Here is a 23,015-nt window from a genome sequence, read left to right as displayed (position 1 = left end):
GTTAATCTAACGGCACTGTCTAATTTACAGTAGCTATTACAGTGAAAGAATACCATTGCTATTGTTTGAGGAGAGTGCACAGTTTTGAACATGAATAGTTAATTAACAAACTAAGCACATTTTGGCAGTCTTCATACAATTTTTTTTTTACAGAAATGCAATGGTTCATTGGATCAGACTAATAACTTTGCATGTACACTGCTGCCATCTAGTGGCCAATATCTAAATTGCACCTGGGCTGGAAAGGCCTTTCTCTTGCATTTCAAAGATGGTACAAAAAAAGTTTTGTTTTTTTCTTTGTATTATCTTTTACTTTTATCTAATGTGTTATATTATCCTACATTCCTTTCACATTTCCACAAACTTCAAAGTGTTTCCTTTCAGATGGTACCAAGAAGGCAGGCAGTTAGATTTGGGTATGTCATTTTAGGGCGAAAATTGAAAAAAAATAAAAGGGGGTGATCCTTAAGAGGTTTTTGAGTAGCCATGTGCCTATAGAGGTTTTGAGTAGCCATGTGCTTATAGAGGTTTTTGAGTAGCCATGTGCTTATAGAGGTTTTGAGTAGCCATGTGCTTATAGAGGTTTTTGAGTAGCCATGTGCTTATAGAGGCTTTTGAGTAGCCATGTGCCTATAGAGGTTTTTGAGTAGCCATGTGCTTATAGAGGTTTTGAGTAGCCATGTGCTTATAGAGGTTTTTGAGTAGCCATGTGCTTATAGAGGTTTTTGAGTAGCCATGTGCCTATAGAGGTTTTTGAGTAGCCATGTGCCTATAGAGGTTTTTGAGTAGCCATGTGCCTATAGAGGTTTTTGAGTAGCCATGTGCCTATAGAGGTTTTTGAGTAGCCATGTGCCTATAGAGGTTTTTGAGTAGCCATGTGCCTATAGAGGTTTTTGAGTAGCCATGTGCCTATAGAGGTTTTTGAGTAGCCATGTGCCTATAGAGGTTTTTGAGTAGCCATGTGCTTATAGAGGTTTTTGAGTAGCCATGTGCTTATAGAGGTTTTTGAGTAGCCATGTGCTTATAGAGGTTTTTGAGTAGCCATGTGCTTATAGAGGTTTTTGAGTAGCCATGTGCTTATAGAGGTTTTTGAGTAGCCATGTGCTTATAGAGGTTTTTGAGTAGCCATGTGCTTATAGAGGTTTTGAGTAGCCATGTGCTTATAGAGGTTTTTGAGTAGCCATGTGCTTATAGAGGTTTTTGAGTAGCCATGTGCTTATAGAGATTTTTGAGTAGCCATGTGCTTATAGAGGTTCTGAGCACCCGGTCAAAGAGTAATAACAGGCACAGAAGCTCAGTCTAACAGTAGGAGTTTTAATGATAAACCAGAGTATACAAGTGGTCTGTGTACACAGGTAAACAGGATGAAAGAGAGCATTATTTCAATGTAAATCCAATAAACAATATACATGAAATAATAAATGTCAGCTCAATCTCTATACACAATTTACAATGATAGAAAAATAACATCATAATTCTTCCCATGGGACATTACAACACCAACTGGGCTAATCACATAATAGTAATAGGATAGCTGGTGAAGTAATGCCCTCCATTGATCTTTTGAGCAGGGGCCAAAATAAAAAATAAAAAATGTATTTTGTGTGTGCTTGATCTTATGTATTCTGAACTATGTAACTCCTATCTTCTGATAACTTCAACATAATCTCCCAGATGTCTTCTTTCCAAAGTATACCAAGTTTTAGCATGTCAGAATGATGTAATTATGAAATAGCAGTTACTTTTGTATGTCTATTTAGGTTGGAAACCTACATTTTGATTTCATGTGTGTCTCATAAGTTTTTAAATACCCTTGCCGGGTATAACTCTTCCCACACTGCAAGCATTGGAATGGCTTCTCTCGTGTGTATTCTCCTATGCGCATTCAGATCCCATTCCACACTGAGAGCATTGGAAAGGTCTCTCTACAGAGTGTTTGCTTTTTTTTATGTCCCCTAATGATAAATACTTATTTTCACACTGGGAGTAGTTATAGGGCTTGTCTCTTGTGTGTGTGTATATATATCTTATGTGATTTAAGGGACCCCAACCTTGTAAAACTCTTTCCACACTGGGAGCAGTGGTAAGGCTTCACTCCGGTGTGTGTTCTCTCATGCTCGTTCAGTTGCCCTGACCAGCTAAAACTACTTTTACAATGCGAACAGTGATAAGGCTTTTCCCCTGTGTGTATTCTTTTATGAGATTTCAGGTCCCCTGATCGGGAAAATGTCCTTCCACACTGAGAGCATTGGAATGGTTTTTCCCCTGTGTGTATTCTCTTATGCTCGTTCAGATGTGTTGACTGGATAAATCTCTTTCCACACTGGAAGCAATGGTAAGGCTTGTCTCCTGTGTGTATTCTTTTATGTATTTCAAGGCTCCCTAACCGGGTAAAACTCTTTCCACACTGAGAGCAGTGATAAGGCTTCTTCCCTGCATGTGTTCTCTTGTGGTTTTTCAGGCTCCATAAACGGGTATAACTCTTTCCACACTGGGAACAGTGGTGTCGTCTCACTGGTTCAGACGTCTCTGGTTCCTCTGAGTCGGGTCTCTCTTCTGCCAAAGATAAACAGAGTGGTTAAAACAGGGAGACCTGAATGAAATCTCCACATACATTTATCATTTTAGTCATTGAGCAGACCCTCGTATCCAGAGAGACTTACAGTCAAGTGCTCTTAGCATGTGATGCATGTGCTCCATTGTTCACATGACCCATGTATTTCACACTGTGTGGCTTTAAGGGAATAGTATGGTCACTATTCAGAGCAACTTGTTAGAGCATCCATCTTAAGGTAGCTTGGTGAGACAACCACAACAGTGATAGTAACCACATTTTACCTCAATTAAAAGTGATAATTTATAATGACCTGGCCTGTGTCCCATAATAGAACCAGGCTAATAATGACTAGCAATCTTTTAAATGAACATTCCCCTGTGTTCTTACATTGATTTAGATTTATTTACCGTAACAGCAAAGAAAAGAGATACCACGACAACAAAACAAAAATGTGAGGAGGACTGATTTTCCCCCCATTTTTTCCCACAGGTTCTCTCTCTCAAAACCTTTCCAACTTTTCAATAGAAAAACATAGTTGGATGTTCTAATTCCACAACAATGCTTAAACCACATCAGGGGAAATCTGGGAAAACCTGAATGTGTAGTTACCCTTTAATTCAAGTGACACCAGCCAGACAGCCTTGTTTTTCCAGCAGTGTTTCTGTAGCGCAGTTGTGACGGGGAATTTTCAAAACAAAATGGCCGATGCAAATAATCACGATTACCCGAAGACATAAGCATCGCTAACGGCTACACGAAGACATAAGCATCGCTAACGGCTACACGAAGTGGTAGACATATAGACCCAACACGCACCACACACACAGGGTTGAACATTCAGGTACATTTGCCAGCGGCAGACTGAGATTTACTGTCCGGGGGACAAGATGATATGCCAGGAAACTGAATGATGCATCATTTATTTTATTTATTTATTTAAATAGTTATTTTATCTTTCATTTGGCTGAGCAAAGTCGCAGGAATTCATGCAGACATTGGCAAGTCGAATTCAAGAACTTAAGGACTTTTTTCAAACTTCATTGTAATTTTCAAGGACCGACTTTTTAAGTGTAATTGTTGTAATAGCCAAAAGGATTAAAAAACCCAAAATGTCAGTCTGCTAAAAACATATGCATTACCATTTTAACAATAATTTTTATTGTTATTATTTGCCTACCCACAATGGCATTATGTATTGACGTTCACATAATTAACATTCTAAAATATATCAGAATAATGTGGGCATTGCCTGACTAAATAAACAGCCTGACTAAATAAACAGCCTGACTAAATAAACAGCATGCTCCCCACAAACACACTAATGAAGTCTGTCCATGTGATAGTAGTCAGTCTGTCCATGTGGTAGTAGTCAGTCTGTCCATGTGGTAGTAGTGGTAGTAGTCAGTCTGTCCATGTGGTAGTAGTGATAGTAGTCAGTCTGTCCATGTGGTAGTAGTCAGTCTGTGGTAGTAGTCAGTCTGTCAGTCATGTGGTACTAGAATGTTGAAGACTTATTTAGTGAGTCACGAGGCAGGGGCTTCTAACGGTCACGGAATAAAAAAAAACGAGTCACGTCGTGGACACCAACGACACCCTACCGGATGAGCTAAAATAGATTTTTTCCCGCTCAGAGATGCCGTGGAGCCCCTGAGGACAACGAGCGTGGTGCCAGCTAAACAACCGGTCCCTCAACATCAGCCAAACAAAGGAGCTGCCACCTGAGTGGCACAGCGGTCTAAAGCACTGCATCACAGTGCTTAAGGTGTCACTACAGACCCGGGTTCAATCCCAGAACTAACAGAACTCTGCTGGTTGTCCTGGTAAAAGATTAAGTTGGTTGAGAGAATGCCAACAGTGTGCAAAGTTGTATTTGTATTAGTTGGGGACAGCCCTACTGGGAACAGATACCAGTGGGCAGATATATTGTATTTGTTCAAACTAAACTACATCACTTACTTTGATGAGTCAAATCTGATCCTTTCATCTCTTCTCCTCCTCTCACAGTTCCACTCAGCCCTGTTGTTTTCCTGTAGTCCACCAGCAGCACAGACAACCTCTTCATACCCAGCAGTAAGGTGCTACCAGGAGAGGCACGACATGGGGACTCCGGGAGGGTGGAAGGGCTAGCGTTGTCCTGGTAACGATAAAGAGGGGACACAGACACAGATCATTATGGATGCTGATGTCACTGTTGACATAAAGTGCTTTACAGAAACCCAGCCCAGAGCCCGATAGAGAAAGCTGTATGCTAGACCAGACCAAGCTGTACGCTAGACCAGACCAAGCTGTATGCTAGACCAGACCAAGCTGTACCACCTGGTGTTCTGATCTGGAGAGACTCTTCTCTGCCTCGTCAGCATCAGGATGTTGTTGAGGCTCCCCAGAGGATCCACAATAATAATGTCTCTCGCCTGTGTGAGTGACAACATCAAACAAACGGTGAACTTATGACCGACCGTCTACTGCAATCACAGAGTCTTACAAGAGGCATGAATATGTCGAAACAGGGCCTAAAATGACCACATTCATCATTATTTTTAAATATATTATAGTTTAAAGTTTATAGTTTCTGTTGCATCCCTTTGATATTTAAGTAGAAATTATGCACCAATATTGAATTTTAAAAGTATGTTATATTAGATGAGGGGAACTTTAATATAGACCACATGGAGAATTATATGTAGGTACCGAATATAGTGTATATAATAATGTAGACCACATGGAGAATTCAATACATCTAATTTAAAAGACCCCGAAATATATGTACCAATGGCAGATTGACCCTTTAGCAATTCCTACAGTACTGAACAACATATTCAAGTGTAGAACTTCAGTAGAATGCCACTTTAAAACCACACATTAGTTCAACAACGGCATAGTTTGTGTCCCTGTTGAAGACAGTACTCACTGGTGTTAATCGGATCCTCTGTGTCCTCCTCTTTCACTCCCAAAACGTCTTCTTCCTTCACCTTTATTGAGACAGCATCCTCTTCCTCTCTAAAAGGTTCTTCCTCTTTCCCCCCTATAACATCCTCCTCTTCCACTCTGGCTGTCTCTTTCACTCCTAAAGGTTCTTTATATTTGTTCACGGTAACATCCTCCTCTTCTTCTTTCAATGTGATAGTCTCCTCTTCCTCCTTTTTCATTCTGAAAGCGTCTTCCTCTTCCTTTTCCACTGTGACAGCCTCTATCCTCTCTTCCACTCCAAAATGTTCTTCCTCTTCTTTCCCTATAACAGCCTCCTCTTCCTCATTTTTCATTCTGAAAGGTTCTTCCTCTCCTTTCACTGTAATATCATCTTCTTCTTCTTTCACGACAATGTTCAGCGCCAGAGCTTCTTTCTCCGTACAGCAGATATCTTCTTCTTCAGCAGGGGATGAGTAGTTTAATGAGCTCATGGTCAGGGATGTTAGCTAGCTAGTGAGCATTAGCGACTAGCCTGGTGCTAGGCTCAGTATCAATCTTTAACAAGTTTGCAAATTGAACAAGCAAATTAGGTTAAAGTTAACCAGTAGATACGTCAACATAATAATTGTGTTTAAAACACTGAGATTAGCTAATGTACATAACCGTGGTCTAAAGCGTCAATATTTCGGTTTTAAGTTAGATAGTTAGACAGTTTTATGTTGGCTAGCAAGCTACCGATGTGGTTGAAAGAGTAGCCGTGTTGTTATTCCTGAAGAAGCGTCCCGTCCAATATACGTCACGCAAGAAGCATCACCTGAAAGACGCTCATCGCCATCTGCTGGAGTGGGTAACGCAGTTTGGAAACAATAGTTACAACACTTTTGTATTGGAAAGAACGTCATAATTATTTAACAATAAGCTGATATATTTTCTCTTACGTCATACAACTACTACTTTCCTGTACACAGACGTAGAAGCTTAATATGAATATGTAGATGATTAATAAATACTTCTACGAATAGCGTGTTAATACACATTTGTGTTAATACTCTGTTCATTTTTCACATTCATTTTTATTAGATGTGACCATACTTTCCCCTTAAAGCCACGCTCTATGCGATACAAATCATCCTGTAAACAACAGAACAAATGCATCACATGCAAATAGCACTTGATTATCAGAGGGGTGTATTATGACATCATATAGAATCACCCAGACATTCCAAATATCACTTGATTATCAGACTGGTGTATTATGACATCAGATGGAACTACTCAGACATTCCAAATATCACTTGATTATCAGAGGGGTGAATTATGACATCATATAGAACTACTCAGACATTCCAAATATCACTTGATTATCAGACTGGTGTATTATGACATCATATAGAACTACCCAGACATTCCAAATATCACTTGATTATCAGAAGGATGTATTATGATGTCAGAACTACTTGCCCTGCTGGACACAATAGAGCAAATGCATCACATGCAAATAGCACTTGATTAACTGTAGTGCTTTACACTGAGTCTACAAAACATTAAGAACACCTGCTCCTTCCATGACTTAGCCTGACCAGGTGAATCCAGGTGAAAGCTATGATCCCTTATTGATGTCACTAGTTAAATCAGGTTAAATAAGGTTAAATAAGGATTTTTAAGACAAATGAGACATGGATTGTGCATGTGTGCCATTTAGAGAGTTAATGGGGAAGACAAAATATTTAAGTTACTTTGCACGGGGTATGGTAGTAGGTGCCAGGCGCACCGGTTTGTGTCAAGAACTGCAACACTACAGTTTCCCTGTGTACTAAGACACATGGACAGACACATTCAATACTGCCTTGCACACTCGCCTGCATCTAGCTGAAATAGTAAATAATAGTAAATAATAAATTCTATTGGACAAATTCAGGTATGTTTATCCCCGTTTTGTTCCATTTAAACGTTTGTCAACAGAATCGGTGGAATGAATACACCCCTGATCATGCATAAACACAGTTCACTTTCATTACAGACACGTTGTATTCCTTCTTGCATCTATGTGCTCTCCTCTTATCACCTTCTCCCTTTGTTTCTGTACTTCAATGCACAACACATCAGCTGTATGTGACCAGGAGAAAAAACCTTTCCAAGCCAAACCATATCATACCTGCTACACACAGCTTACATTGTTGTCACCATATTAGCTAAAGTAACATCATAGTCAACATAGCTAATATAACTAACTCGTGAGTAAACCTGCTACAATCATGCAGTAACGTTACAGTGAACAGTCAGTAAGCAGTTTAGCATTTACATTGGCGGACCCCGGTGGCAATACATTAGTAAAACCAAAAGCTTACCTTGACTAGGAAGAGTTCCAGTGTTGTGTTGGATAGTCATAGCCAGCTAGCAGGGTGTTTCAGTAGGCTAAATTAGATAGCTGCATTTGCTAGCTAAGTAAGTGAAACTGAAAGTGGAAAATAATTGACGAAATCTCTCTCTCGCTTCTCCTTCGTTTTGGAATAAATTAATTTGTTCAAAACTGTTCAACTATTGTCTTTCTCTCTCTTTTAGTCAACTACTCACCACATGTTATGCACTGCAGTGCTAGCTAGCTGTAGCTTATGCTTTCAGTACTAGATTCCTTCTCTGATCCTTTCATTGGGTGGACAACATGTCAGATCATGCTGCAAGAGCTCTGATAGGTTGGAGGACGTCCTCCGGAAGTTGTCATAATTACTGTGTAAGTCTATGGAAGGGCTTGAGAACCATGAGCCTCCTAGGTTTTGTATTGAAGTCGATGTACCCAGAGGAGGATGCAAAATAGAATGTTTTAATCAATTATTTGGTGATGTGATTATATTTAGTATAGTTTTATCTAAAAAGGACAACTTGTAAATATTCAACCATTTTTATTTTTCTAAAAACAACTGAGGACGATGGTTCTCCCCTTCCTCCTCTGAGGAGCCGCCACTGCATCCAAAGGACATCCAGCCAACTTGACACAATTGTGGGAAGCATTGGAGTCAACATGGGCGCTTTTCGACACCTTGTAGAGTCCATGCCCCGACGAATTGAGTCTGTTCTGAAGGAAAGGGGAATGATCAAGGAATGACGCAGATAAACAGACAACCTGAATTTGAAAAATATAATTTAATTAAAGACTGTAACATTGAAACTGACATACTTCATATTTATTTCAAATCAAATATTATTTGTCACATGCGCTGAATACAACAGGTGTAGATCTTAACGTGAAATGCTTACTGACAAGCCCTTAACCAACAGTGCAGATAAGAAAAATAAGAGTTAAGAAAATGTTTCCTAAATAAACTAAAGAAGAAAAAAAAGTAACACAATAAAATAACAATAACGAGGCTATATACAGGGGGTACTAGTACAGAGTCAATGTGGAGGCTATATACAGGGGGTACTAGTACAGAGTCAATGTGGAGGCTATATACAGGGGCTACCGGTACAGAGTCAATGTGGAGGCTATATACAGGAGGTACCAGTACAGAGTCAATGTGGAGGCTATGTACAGGAGGTACCAGTACAGAGTCAATGTGGAGGCTGTATACAGGGGGTACCAGTACAGAGTCAATGTGGAGGCTATATACAGGGGGTACTAGTACAGAGTCAATGTGGAGGCTATATACAGGGGCTACTGGTACAGAGTCAATGTGGAGGCTATATACAGGAGGTACCAGTACAGAGTCAATGTGGAGGCTATGTACAGGAGGTACCAGTACAGAGTCAATGTGGAGGCTGTATACAGGGGGTACCAGTACAGAGTCAATGTGGAGGCTATATACAGGGGGTACCAGTACAGAGTCAATGTGGAGGCTATATACAGGGGGTACCAGTACAGAGTCAATGTGGAGGCTATATACAGGGGGTACCAGTACAGAGTCAATGTGGAGGCTATGTACAGGAGGTACCAGTACAGAGTCAATGTGGAGGCTATATACAGGGGGTACCAGTACAGAGTCAATGTGGAGGCTATATACAGGGGGTACTAGTACAGAGTCAATGTGGAGGCTATATACAGGGGGTACTAGTACAGAGTCAATGTGGAGGCTATATACAGGGGCTACTGGTACAGAGTCAATGTGGAGGCTATATACAGGAGGTACCAGTACAGAGTCAATGTGGAGGCTATGTACAGGAGGTACCAGTACAGAGTCAATGTGGAGGCTGTATACAGGGGGTACCAGTACAGAGTCAATGTGGAGGCTATATACAGGGGGTACCAGTACAGAGTCAATGTGGAGGCTATATACAGGGGGTACCAGTACAGAGTCAATGTGGAGGCTATATACAGGGGGTACCAGTACAGAGTCAATGTGGAGGCTATGTACAGGAGGTACCAGTACAGAGTTAATGTGGAGGCTATATACAGGGGGTACCAGTACAGAGTCAATGTGAGGTACAGATCAGGAGCTTTGTGTTGAAATAAAAATACATACAGCTTCATACAGTTTGATTTAATGACCAAAAGCACAATTCAAGTTATAAATTGTAAAAAACATGAGACAAGTGTAGAAACAGAATGTGTGTTCTTTCTTGAACTTTAAGTAGCCTAGTAGTATTTGATGTGAAATATTCCTCACGGGCACAGATCTGGGGTACTGAAACATTTCTGTAGCATTGAAGGTCCCCAAGAACACAGTGGCCTCCATCATTCTTTAATGGAAGAAGTTTGGAACCACCAACATTCTTCCTGGAGCTGCCTGCCTGGCCAGACTGAGCAATTGGGGGAGAAGGGCCTTGGTCAGGGAGGTGACCAATAACCCGATGGTCACTCTGACAGAGCTCTAGAGTTCCTCTGTGGAGATGGGAGAACCTTCCAGAAGGACGACCATCTCTGCAGCACTCCACCAATCAGGCCTTTATGGTAGAGTGGCCAGACGGAAGCCACTCCTCAGTAAAAAGGCACATGACAGCCAGCTTGGAGTTTGCCAAAAGGCACCTCAAGACTATCAGACCATGAGAAACAAGATTCTCTGGTCTGGTGAAACCAAGATTGAACTCTTTGGCCTGAATGCCAAGAGTCACGTAAGGGCTATTTTACCAAGAAGGAGAGTGATGGAGTTCTGCATCTGATGACCTGGCCTCCACAATCCCCTGACCTCAACCCAATTGAGATGGTTTGAGATGAGGCAGACCGCAGAGTGAAGGAAAAGCAGCCAACAAGTGCTCAGCATATGTGGGAACTCCTTCAAGACTGTTGGAAAAGCATTCCAGGTGAAGATGGTTGAGAGAACGCCAAGAGTGTGCAAAGCTGTCATCAAGGCAAAGGGTGGCTACTTTCAAGAATCTAAAATATATTTTGATTTGTTGGACACTTTTTTGGGATACTACATGATTCCATATGTGTGATTTCATAGTTGTGATGTCTTCACTATTATTCTACAATATAGAAAATAGTTTTTTAAAAATAAGAAAAACCCTTGTGCTTTGTCATTATTGGGTATTGTGTGTAGATTTATCAGATTATATTTTTTTTCAAATTTTAGAATTAGGCTTTAATGTAAGAAACTGTGGAAATGTCTAGGGGTCTGAATACTTTCAGAATGAACACTAAAACATGTAAAGCGTTGGGCCCATGTTTTACGAGCTGAAATAAAAAAGATCCCAGAAAGGTTTCATATGCACAAAAAAAAATGTTATTTTGCTCAAATTTTGCGCACACATTTGTTTACATCCCTGTTAGTGAGCATTTCTCCACCTGACATATGTCAAAAAGCCGATTAAACAGCATGATGTCATGACAATTTTCAATCCCAATGATAACAAATGACCATCAATAGCTCTGACCCGGGATCTGTAAGACCATGGGTTTAATAATAATAATTAGTCAAAGACTCAGTTTATGCAAAAAGAGAGTACAGTTTATTCAGAGAATGTTCTGAAGGCCATTATACAAAGACATCCATTTAATAGCTGCGCACCTACAGACAGTAGGTATCCTACGCACATACTTCCACACAAACAGTAGGTATCCTACTCACATACTTCCACACAAACAGTAGGTGAGTTGTATCCTTCTCCGTAGTTCTCACCACTGTGTATCACTACCCAGCCGACAGTTCCATTCCCCTGAGATTAGGGAAACCTTGAGAAGTACTCCCTGTGCTCTCATGGGTTCCTCCGAGGCCTAGCCAGGTCGGTTCAAATACAGTTTTAATTGTTCTACGGCACCCACATACAAGTTCAAATCCTGAGCTACGCCTTGCTCAGACAGTCTGTGTTTTTCCACTTTACAGATACATTGTTTAACCTAATTCTGACTAAAACTACACACATCGTCAGATTATAATTTTATGATTCTAATCAATTTCATACAGTTTATAAGGTTTCAGAGTGGAATTATTTCATCATTATCTTTCAACATATACATTATTTTATCACGTGATCATTACACAGGTGCACCTTGTGCTGGGGGACAATAAAAGGCCACTCTAAAATGTGCAGTTTTGTCACACAATTATACAGATGTCTCAAGTTGAGGGAGCGTGTAACTGGCATGCTGACTACATGAATGTCCATCAGAGCTGTTGCCAGAGAATTTAATGTTAATTTCTCTACCATAAGCTACGTTGTTTTAGAGAATTTGGCTGTACGTCCAACTGGCCTCACATGTATGGCGTTGTGTGAGCGAGCGGTTTACTGATGTCAACGTTGTGAACAGAGTGTCCCATGGTGGTGGTGGGGTTAAGGTATAGGCAGGCATAAGCTACGGACAACGAACACAATTGGATTCTATCGTTGGCAATTTGAACGCACAGAGATACCGTGACGAGATCCTGAGGCCCATTGTCGTGCCATTCACCCGTCTCCATCACCTCATGTTTCAGCATGATAATGCACGGCCCCATGTCAGAACGATCTGGACACAATTCCTGGAAGCTGAAAAATGTCCCAGTTCTTCCATGGCCTGCATACTCACCAGACATGTCACCCATTGAGCATGTTTGGGATGCTCTGCATTGATGTGTATGACAGTGTTTTCCAGTTCTCGCTAATATGCAGCAACTTTGTACAGCCATTGAAGAGGAGTGGGACAACATTCCACAGGCCACAATCAAAAGCCTGATCAACTCTAGGCAAATGGTGGCCACATCAAATACTGACTGGTTTTCTGATCCATACCCCTACCTTTTTCTTAAGGTATTGTTGACCAACAGATGCATAGCACTATTCCCAGTCATGTGAAAACCATAGATTAAGGCCTAAATAATTTATTTCAATGGACTTTTTTCTGTAAATCAGTCAAATCTTAGAAATCAATGCATTTTGTGTTTATATTTTTGTTCATTTACAAAATTGGAAATGATGCAGACAATTACATTGATGGAATCAACAATCTATGTTCAATATTAAAGCTGATCTTCCCCCAGGACTGAGTTACAATCTATCTTCCCCCAAGGACTGAGTTACAATCTATGTTCAATATTTAAGCTGATCTGAGTTACTGAGTTGGGAATCGAACTGGATTTTATTCCTCTCAAAATGAGAGCAAAGTACGATATACAAAATACAGTAGACTTAGCCCATTTAGACTTAGCCCATTTAAATGGAAATGTATTTTGTGAAGTCAAACAAATCCACTATAATACATTAAGTATGGAGAACAGACTGTTCAGAGGCTATATCTGTCCTATATCCTACTGTTCAGCCAGCATCAGTCCTATATCCGTCCAATGTTCTACAGTTCAACATCCTACATCCTTATCTCCTGTGTGTTTTCTCTCATGTCGTTTCAGGACCCCTAACTGGTTAAAACCCGTTCCACACTGGGAGCAGTGGTAAGGCTTCTCCCCTGTGTGTATTCTCTCGTGTGTTTTCAGGTTACATAAGTAGGTAAAACTCTTTCCACACTGGAAGCAGCAATAAGGCTTCTCCCCTGTGTGTGTTCTCTTATGTTCTTTCATGTGCTCTGACCGGGCAAAACTCTTTCCACACTGGGAGCAGCAGTAAGGCTTCTCCCCTGTGTGTATTCTCTCATGCGTTTTCAGGCCCCCCAACTGGGTAAAAGTCTTCCCACAGTGAGTGCAGTGATGAGGCTTTTCCCCTGTGTGTATTCTCTCATGTCTTTTCAGACTCCCTAACTGGGTAAAAGTCTTTCCACAGTGAGAGCAATGATGAGGCTTCTCAACTGTGTGTGTTCTTTCATGTCTTTTCAGGCTCCCTAACTGGGTGAAAATCTCTCTGCACTGTGAGCAGTGGAAAGGCTTCTCTCTTGTGTGTGTTCGCTCATGTGATTTCAGGTACCCTAAAGTGGTAAAACTCAATCCACACGGAGAGCATTCATAATCCTTCTCCACGGTGTGTATTCTCTCGTGTGTTTTCAGGTTACATAAGTGGGTAAAACTCTTTCCACATTGGGAACAGAGGTAAGGCTTCTCCAATGTGTGCATTCTCTTATGTTCTTTCATGTGCCCTGACCGGGTAAAATTCTTTCCACACTGGGAGCAGTGGTAAGGCTTTTCCCCTGTGTGTAATCTCTCATGTGTTTTCAGGTTACATAAGTGGGTAAAACTCTTTCCACACTGGGAACAGAGGTAAGGCTTCTCCCCTGTGTGTGTTCTCTTATGTTCTTTCATGTGCCCTGACCGGGTAAAACTCTTTCCACACTGGGAGCAGTAGTACAGCTTCTCCCCTGTGTGTATTCTCTCATGTGTTTTCAGGCTCCATAACTCAGTAAAAGTCTTTCCACAGTGAGAGCATTGATGAGGCTTCTCACCTGTGTGTGTCCTTTCATGCCTTTTCATGTTGCCCAACTCTGTAAAACTCTTTCCACAGTGGGAGCAGTCGTGTTGTTTTGCCGGTTTGGACGTCTCTGGTTCCTCGGAGTCTGGTCTTTCTCCTGCCAAAGACAGAGGGTTTATTTAAATACAGACCTGAATGAAACCTCCACAACTCTTGCTAGGAGGTTAAATCAGATCCCTCAATAACCTGTTACCAATTTTAACAAGCTTGGTGTGATTTTAAAACAAATGATGTTGTAAGGCTTCCTGGTAATTACTGATATGTTTACATGACCTATTTTATTCATTATGTTCAATAATCTGAGGCCAGTTTTAACAATCGTAATCCTGTTTTATAAGTCAGAACACAAAAATATACACAGTTCTATGACACTGAAAACCTAGACATCACTGGATTCCTATCGAGCAGGTGGCTGTAAATATATAACCTTCATCGCTGTATGATACAGAATGTGATCTACACACTTCCTTAAACATAAAATAACTAAAGAAGTAATTTTGTGTGGAAGTCCAAAACTTGTTTTTACGTCGAATATACGAAGCACATCTGTAACATCTCTCTGTTGTTGAAAGGGATAATATTTTTGTGACGTTCACAAATATTCAACATATTATATCCACTAATGGCATGACATTTTATATATGTGTTGAATATTTGTGAAAAATGATCCATTTCGACATATATATACATACAGTGGGGCAAAAAAGTATTTAGTCAGCCACCAATTGTGCAAGTTCTCCCACTTAAAAAGACGAGAGAGGCCTGTAATTTTCATCATAGGTATACTTCAAATATGACAGACAAAATTAGAAAACAAAATCCAGAAAATCACATTGTAGGATTTTTAATGAATTTATTTGCAAATTATGGTGGAAAATAAGTATTTGGTCACCTACAAACAAGCAAGATTTCTGGCTCTCACAGACCTGTAACTTCTTCTTTAAGAGGCTCCTCTGTCCTCCACTCGTTACCTGTATTAATGGCACCTGTTTGAACTTGTTATCAGTATAAAAGACACCTGTCCACAACCTCAAACAGTCACACTCCAAACTCCACTATGGCCAAGACCAAAGAGCTGTCAAAGGACACCAGAAACAAAATTGTAGACCTGCACCAGGCTGGGAAGACGGAATCTGCAATAGGTAAGCAGCTTGGTTTGAAGAAATCAACTGTGGGAGCAATTATTAGGAAATGGAAGACATACAAGACCATAATCTCCCTCGATCTGGGGCTCCACGCAAGATCTCACCCTGTGGGGTCCAAATGATCACAAGAACGGTGAGCAAAAATCCCAGAACCACACGGGGGGACCTAGTGAATGACCTGCAGAGAGCTGGGACCAAAGTAACAAAGCCTACCATCAGTAACACACTACGTCGCCAGGGACTCAAATCCTGCAGTGCTAGACGTGTCCCCCTGCTTAAGCCAGTGCATGTCCGGGCCCGTCTGAAGTTTGCTAGAAAGCATTTGGATGATCCAGAAGAAGATTGGGAGAATGTCATTTTTTTATTTAACCTTTATTTAACCAGGTAGGCTAGTTGAGAACAAGTTCTCATTTACAACTGCGACCTGGCCAAGATGAAACATAGCAGTGTGAACAGACAACACAGAGTTATACATGGAGTAAACAATTAACAAGTCAATAACACAGTAGAAAAAAAGAAAAAAAAAGAGTCTATACTTTTTTGCCCCACTGTACATTGTGTGCAAAAGGCATGAGGAGGTAGGCGAATAATTACAATTTTGCAGATTAACACTGGAGTGATAAATGATCAGATGGTCATGTACAGGTAGAGATACTGGTGTGCAAAAGAGCAGAAAAGTAAATAAATATAAACAGTATGGGGATGAGGTAGGTAAATTGGGTGGACTATTTACCGATAGACTATGTACAGCTGCAGCGATCGGTTAGCTGCTCAGATAGCAGATGTTTGAAGTTGGTGAGGGAGATAAAAGTCTCCAACTTCAGCGATTTTTTGCAATTCGTTCCAGTCACAGGCAGCAGAGAACTGGAACGAAAGTCGGCCAAATTAGATGTTGGCTTTAGGGATGATCAGTGAGATACACCTGCTTCGTGACCAGTGAACTGAGATAAAGAGGAGCTTTACCTAGCATGGACTTGTAGATGACCTGGAGCCAGTGGGTCTGGCGACGAATATATAGCGAGGGCCAGCCGACTAGAGCACACAGGTCGCAGTGGTGGGTGGTATAAGGTGCTTTAGTAACAAAACGGATGGCACTGTGATAAACTGCATCCAGTTTGCTGAGTAGAGTATTGGAAGCTATTTTGTAGATGACATCACCGAAGTCGAGGATTGGTAGGATAGTCAGTTTTACTAGGGTAAGTTTGGCGGCGTGAGTGAAGGAGGCTTTGTTGCGGAATAGAAAGCCGACTCTAGATTTGATTTTAGATTGGAGATGTTTGATATGAGTCTGGAAGTATAGTTTACAGTCTAGCCAGACACCTAGGTACTTATAGATGTCCACATATTCTAGGTCGGAACCATCCAGGGTGGTGATGCTAGTCGGGCTTGCGGGTGCAGGCAGCGAATGGTTGAAAAGCATGCATTTGGTTTTACTAGCGTTTAAGAGCAGTTGGAGGCCACAGAAGGAGTGTTGTATGGCGTTGAAGCTCGTTTGGAGGTTAGATAGCACAGTGTCCAAGGAAGGGCCGGAAGTATACAGAATGGTGTCGTCTGCGTAGAGGTGGATCAGGGAATCGCCCGCAGCAAGAGCAACATCATTGATATATATACAGAGAAAAGAGTCAGCCCGAGAATTGAACCCTGTGGCACCCCCATAGAGACTGCCAGAGGACCGGACAACATGCCCTCCGATTTGACACACTGAACTCTGTCTGCAAAGTAGTTGGTGAACCAGGCAAGGCAGTCAGGCTACTGAGTCTGCCGATAAGAATATGGTGATTGACAGAGTCGAAAGCCTTGGCCAGGTCGATGAAGACGGCTGCACAGTGCTGTCTTTTATCGATGGCGGTTATGATATCGTTTAGTACCTTGAGCGTGGCTGAGGTGCACCCGTGACCGGCTCGGAAACCAGATTGCACAGCGGAGAAGGTACGGTGGGATTCGAGATGGTCAGTGACCTGTTTGTTGACTTGGATTTCGAAGACCTTAGATAGGCAGGGCAGGATGGATATAGGTCTGTAATAGTTTGGGTCCAGATTGTCTCCCCCTTTGAAGAGGGGGATGACTGCGGCAGCTTTCCAATCCTTGGGGATCTCAGACGATATGAAAGAGAGGTTGAACAGGCTGGTAATAGGGGTTGCGACAATGGCGGTGGATAGTTTCAGAAATAGAGTCCAGATTGTCAATCCCAGCTGATTTGTACGGGTCCAGGTTTTGCAGCTCTTTCAGAACATCTGCTATCTGGATTTGGGTAAAGGAGAACCTGGAGAGGCTTGGGCGACTAGCTGAGGGGGAAGGGGGGGGCGGAGCTGTTGGCCGAGGTTGGAGTAGCCAGGAGGAAGGCATGGCCAGCCGTTGAGAAATGCTTGTTGAAGTTTTCGATAATCATGGATTTATCAGTGGTGACCGTGTTACCTAGCCTCAGTGCAGTGGGCAGCTGGGAGGCAGTGCTCTTGTTCTCCATGGACTTTACAGTGTCCTAGAACTTTTTGGAGTTAGAGCTACAGGATGCAAATTTCTGCCTGAAGAAAATGGCCTTGGCTTTCCTGACTGACTGCGTGTATTGGTTCCTGACTTCCCTGAACAGTTGCATATCGCGGGGACTATTCGATGCTCTTGCAGAACGCCACAGGATGTTTTTGTGCTGGTCGAGGGCAGTCAGGTCTGGAGTGAACCAAGTGCTATATCTGTTCTTAGTTCTGCATTTTTTGAACGGAGCATGCTTATCTAAAATGGTGAGGAAGTTACTTTTAAAGAATGACCAGGCATCCTCAACTGATGGGATGAGGCCAATATCCTTCCAGGATACCCGGGCCAGGTCGATTAGAAAGGCCTGCTCGCAGAAGTGTTTTAGGGAGCGTTTGACAGTGATGAGGGGTGGTCGTTTGACTGCGGATCCATAGCGGATACAGGCAATGAGGCAGTGATCGCTGAGATCCTGGTTGAAGACAGCGGAGGTGTATTTGGAGGGCCAGTTGGTCAGGATGACGTCTATGAGGGTGCTTTTATTTACAGATTTAGGGATGTACCTGGAGGGTTCCTTGATGATTTGTGTGAGATTGAGGGCATCTAGCTTAGATTGTAGGACTGCCAGGGTGTTAAGCATATCCCAGTTTAGGTCACCTAACAGAACAAACTCTGAAGCTAGATGGGGGGCGATCAATTCACAAATGGTGTCCAGGTTACAGCTGGGAGCTGAGGGGGGTCGGTAGCAGGCGGCCACAGTGAGAGACTTAATTCTGGAGAGAGTCATTTTTCAAATTAGTAGTTCGAACTGTTTGGGTATGGACCTGGAAAGTATGACATTATTTTGCAGGCTATGGTCAAATGGTCAGATGAAACCAAAATATAACTTTTTGGTAAAAACTCAACTCGTCGTGTTTGGAGGAGTTGCATCCAAAGAACACCATACCTACTGTGAAGCATGGGGGTGGAAACATCATGCTTTGGGGCTGTTTTTCTGCAAAGGGACCAGGACGACTGATCCGTGTAAAGGAAAGAATGGGGCCATGTATCGTGAGATTTTGAGTGAAAACCTCCTTCCATCTGCAAGGGCATTGAAGATGAACCGTGGCTGGGTCTTTCAGCATGACAATGATCCCAAACACACCGCCCGGGCAATGAAGGAGTGGCTTCGTAAGAAGCATTTCAAGGTCCTGGAGTGGCCTAGCCAGTCTCCAGATCTCAACCCCATAGAAAATCTTTGGAGGGAGTTGAAAGTCCGTGTTGCCCAGCAACAGCCTCAAAACATCACTGCTCTAGAGGAGATCTGCATAGAGGAATGGGCCAAAATACCAGCAACAGTGTGTGAAAACCGTGTGAAGACTTACAGAAAACGTTTGACCTCTGTCATTGCCAACAAAGGGTATATAACAAAGTATTGAGATCACCAAATACTTATTTTCCACCATAATTTGCAAATAAATTCATAAAAAATCCTACAATGTGATTTTCTGGATTTTTTTCTCATTTTGTCTGTTATAGTTGAAGTGTAACTATGATGAAAATTACAGGCCTCTCTCCTTTTTAAGTGGGAGAACTTGCACAATTGGTGGCTGACTAAATACCTTTTTCCCCCACTGTATGGTCGATTCCGTGGGAAAGTCAACCTGAACATGTGTAACGGAGGTAAGAACGTGCCGTAAACTCACTCCACAGCTTGAAACGTCACAGATGGAGCTGTCCAACTGGTACCTTTTAAACTCACTCCACAGCTTGAAACGTCACAGATGGAGCTGTCCAACTGGTACCTTTTGTATAGCTCAATCGGTTGAAGTGTCTGGAGTTTAATTAGCCTATTCTAGAGTCTTGTAAAGATAGGGGGGTTGACTGGGACAGGCAATGTAACATCCATAATGTTTTTGTAAAACATGCACCTTACATCAGATCATCTTGAAACTTTCTCTCTAAAGCTAACTTTCATTAAGGTTTTATATGGTCTATTGGTTTCTCTCTAAAGCGAACTTTCATCAAGGTTTTATATGGTCTATTGGTTTCTCTCTTTTCATTGGCAGAATCCTTTTTCAGTGTTATGATATTCATAACATCCATATCCACCAGTCTATCTTCCTGTCAACTAACAGAACTGTGCTGGTTGTCATGGTAACAGATACCAGTCCATCTTCCTGTCAACTAACAGAACTGTGCTGGTTGTCCTGGTAACAGATACCAGTGGGCAGATCTATTGTATTTGTTCAAACTGAACTACAGCACTTACTTTGATGAGTCAAATCTGATCCTTTCTTCTCTTCTCCTCCTCTTACAGTTCCACTCAGCCCCGTTGTTTTCCTGCAGTCCACCAGCAGCACAGACAACCTCTTCAAACCCAGTAAGGCGCTACCGGGAGAGGCACGACACGGGGACTCCAGGAGGGAGGAAGGGCTAGCGTTGTCCTGGTAACCATAAAGAGGGGACACAGACGCATATCATTATGAATGCTGATGTCACTGTTGTCATGAAGTGCTCTACAGAAACCCAGCCCAAGCCGATAAAGCAAGCTGTATGCTAGACCAGACCAAACTGTACCATCTGGTGTTCTGATCTGGAGAGACTCTTCTCTGCCTCGTCAGCATCAGGATGTTGTTGAGTCTCCCCAGAGGATCCACGATAGTCATGTGTCTCTCCTGTGTAAATGACAACATCAAACAGATGGTAAACTTATGATCTACTATTACAATCACTGAGTCTTACAAGAGGCATGAATATGTCTAAGAAAAGGCCTAAAATGGCCACTTTCTTCATGATTTCCTAAAATAGTGTTTGTGATGTAAATGCTAAAGGGTAGTTCCACAAAAATGGGTGCCTTTTGCGTCCATTTGATATTTTAAGTAGAAATTATGCACCAATATAGAATTTTAAAAGCCTGTTATATTAGATTTAGAGCACTTTAATATAGACCACATGGAGAATTCAATACATCGAATTTAAAAGTCCCTCAAATATATGAACCAATGGCAGATCGCCCCTTCAACATTTCCTACATTACTGAACAACATATTCAAGTGTAGAACAGAAGTATAATGCCCCTTTAAAACCACACATTAGTTCAACAACTGCATAGTTTGTGCCCGTTTTTAAGTCAGTACTCACTGGTGGTAATCGGATCTTCAGTCTCCTCTTTCACTCCCAAAACGTCTTCCTCCTCCTCCTTTATAGAGATAGCCTCCTCTTCTTCTTTCACTCCAAAGGGCTCTTCTTTCAATCCATTCTCTTTTTTCAATGTAATAGCCTCATCTTCATCATTTTTCATTCTGAAAGCTTCTTCCTCTCCTTTCACCAGAGCTTCTTCCTCCGTCTTGCTAAGTGACCTCATGCTCCGGGCGATTAGCCTAGTGCAGTATCAATTTAACACATTTGCTCATTTAACAAGCAAATTACGTTTAAATGAACTAGTAGATACGTAAATATAATTGTGTTCTAAACACTAAAATTAATACAAACAAGATTGGTCTAAAGATCTTTAATGTTTCGGTTTTATGTTCGCTAGCAAACCACAGCGTGGTTTGAATCAGTAGGCTTTGTCGCTGTTGAAGAAGCCTCCAGTTCCGTCCACTAGATTATACGTCACGCAAGAAGCAATACCTGGAAAAACTCACATCGCCATATGCTGACTGGAGTTGGTAACGTGTGGTGGTTATGTTTGTATTATCAAATGAGGAGAGACAAACTTATCACACAAGTCAGAGTAATACAGAAGACAGCCCTATGTGGTAAAAGACCAAGTCCATATTATGGCAAGAACAGCTCAAATAAGCAAAGAGAAACGACAGCCCATCCTTACAGAATGATGGACCAAGTCATGTGACTCGAGTCCACACCTCTGGAATTATTACATAAAACCGATCAGAATGCCTAAGTCATGTGACTCGAGTCCACACCTCTAGAATTATTACATAAAAACCAATCAGAATGCCTAAGTCATGTGACTCTAGTCCACATCTCTAGAATTATTGCATAAAACCGATCAGAATGCCTAAGTCATGTGACTCGAGTCCACATCTCTAGAATTATTGCATAAAAACCAATCAGAATGCCTAAGTCATGTGACTCTAGTCCACATCTCTAGAATTATTGCATAAAACCGATCAGAATGCCTAAGTCATGTGACTCGAGTCCACATCTCTAGAATTATTGCATAAAACCGATCAGAATGCCTAAGTCATGTGACTCGAGTCCACATCTCTAGAATTATTGCATAAAACCGATCAGAATGCCTAAGTCATGTGACTCGAGTAATTGTTTTTTACATACATGCCAGCACAGCACTAAACAGCACTAAACAATACATGAATTGCACTATAACAGTGACAATCTGTTAGGGCCGACATAAAGCTGTCCTAACAGCAGGGATTTATTTTCAGCACCATGGAGTGAATCCTTACCACCGCTACACCTGGTTATCAACTGAGCCTTGTCTGGCTGCTAAACAGTTAATTCAGCCTCATTTCCTGCCTTGAAAAAAAACATAGCTGATGTGGCTGACAAATGTGGTTTCTACTTTAACAGTATAACTTTAGACCGTCCCCTCGCCCATACCCGGCCTCTGCACACATCAACAACAGCCACCCACGAAGCATCGTTACCCATCGCTCCACAAAAGCCGCGGCCCTTGCAGAGCAAGGGGAACTACTACTTCAAGGTCTCAGAGCAAGTGACGTCACCGATTGAAACGCTATTTAGCGCGCACCGCTAACTAAGCTAGCCGTTTCACATCCGTTACATTCTGACAATTGAGATGTACAAACTATAGCATAAAGGAACGAGGAGCAGATAACAGGCGAAACGTAATGTCGATTAAGACATTAATGAGCGAGCTAGGACGAGGTCAACATGACTATTTGTTCAGCACTTTTGAAATGTTCAGCGACAGAATTCAGAACATTGGCCGTTCTTGCATTATTCGCCCTCATGCAGACACACTGATTGGGTTTGTTTGTGGCTGTTTTGTTTGTTTGCTTTTGGCACCTTTCAACACCCCTTATTATCACATTTACGCAAACACCCTCGTACACTACTGACTAAACACTACTGATTGACTACACACACCATTGTTAATTGTATTTAGTTTACGTAAACTTTGATGACCTAAACCTTCCAATTCCACCATGATTCTCACCCCAAATAATTGGGATACAAATGTAAAA

General features: G+C 41.8%; 1 protein-coding gene across 1 annotated transcript; it reads right to left on the bottom strand.

The window, feature by feature from the left end:
• Positions 1 to 12,941: 12,941 nt before the first annotated feature.
• On the bottom strand, positions 12,942 to 21,184 carry LOC139402080 (zinc finger protein ZFP2-like). The gene is made up of 4 exons (XM_071146180.1): positions 20,962 to 21,184; positions 20,398 to 20,495; positions 20,090 to 20,264; positions 12,942 to 14,324 (listed from the first exon to the last, which is right to left on the bottom strand). The coding sequence occupies exons 1-4, from the start codon at positions 21,182 to 21,184 to the stop codon at positions 13,171 to 13,173; spliced, it is 1,650 nt and encodes a 549-aa protein (XP_071002281.1). The 3' UTR covers positions 12,942 to 13,170.
• Positions 21,185 to 23,015: the final 1,831 nt, after the last annotated feature.

This window comes from Oncorhynchus clarkii, unplaced genomic scaffold (genome assembly GCF_045791955.1).
Source record: "Oncorhynchus clarkii lewisi isolate Uvic-CL-2024 unplaced genomic scaffold, UVic_Ocla_1.0 unplaced_contig_6259_pilon_pilon, whole genome shotgun sequence".
NCBI classification, from domain to species: domain Eukaryota; kingdom Metazoa; phylum Chordata; class Actinopteri; order Salmoniformes; family Salmonidae; genus Oncorhynchus; species Oncorhynchus clarkii.
This window is presented reverse-complemented; position numbering and strand designations above follow the sequence as displayed.

Bases quoted from the DNA above. Each gene is read 5' to 3' on its own strand.
- LOC139402080 (XM_071146180.1), bottom strand. From the start codon at position 21,184: ATGAGGTCACTTAGCAAGACGGAGGAAGAAGCTCTGGTGAAAGGAGAG. The intron at 20,265-20,397 runs GTACAGTTTGGT...TATGGTTACCAG, and splicing joins CCAGATCAGAACACCAGATG to GACAACGCTAGCCCTTCCTC. The intron at 14,325-20,089 runs GTAAGTGCTGTA...TGTCTTTGGCAG, and splicing joins ATCAGATTTGACTCATCAAA to GAGAAAGACCAGACTCCGAG.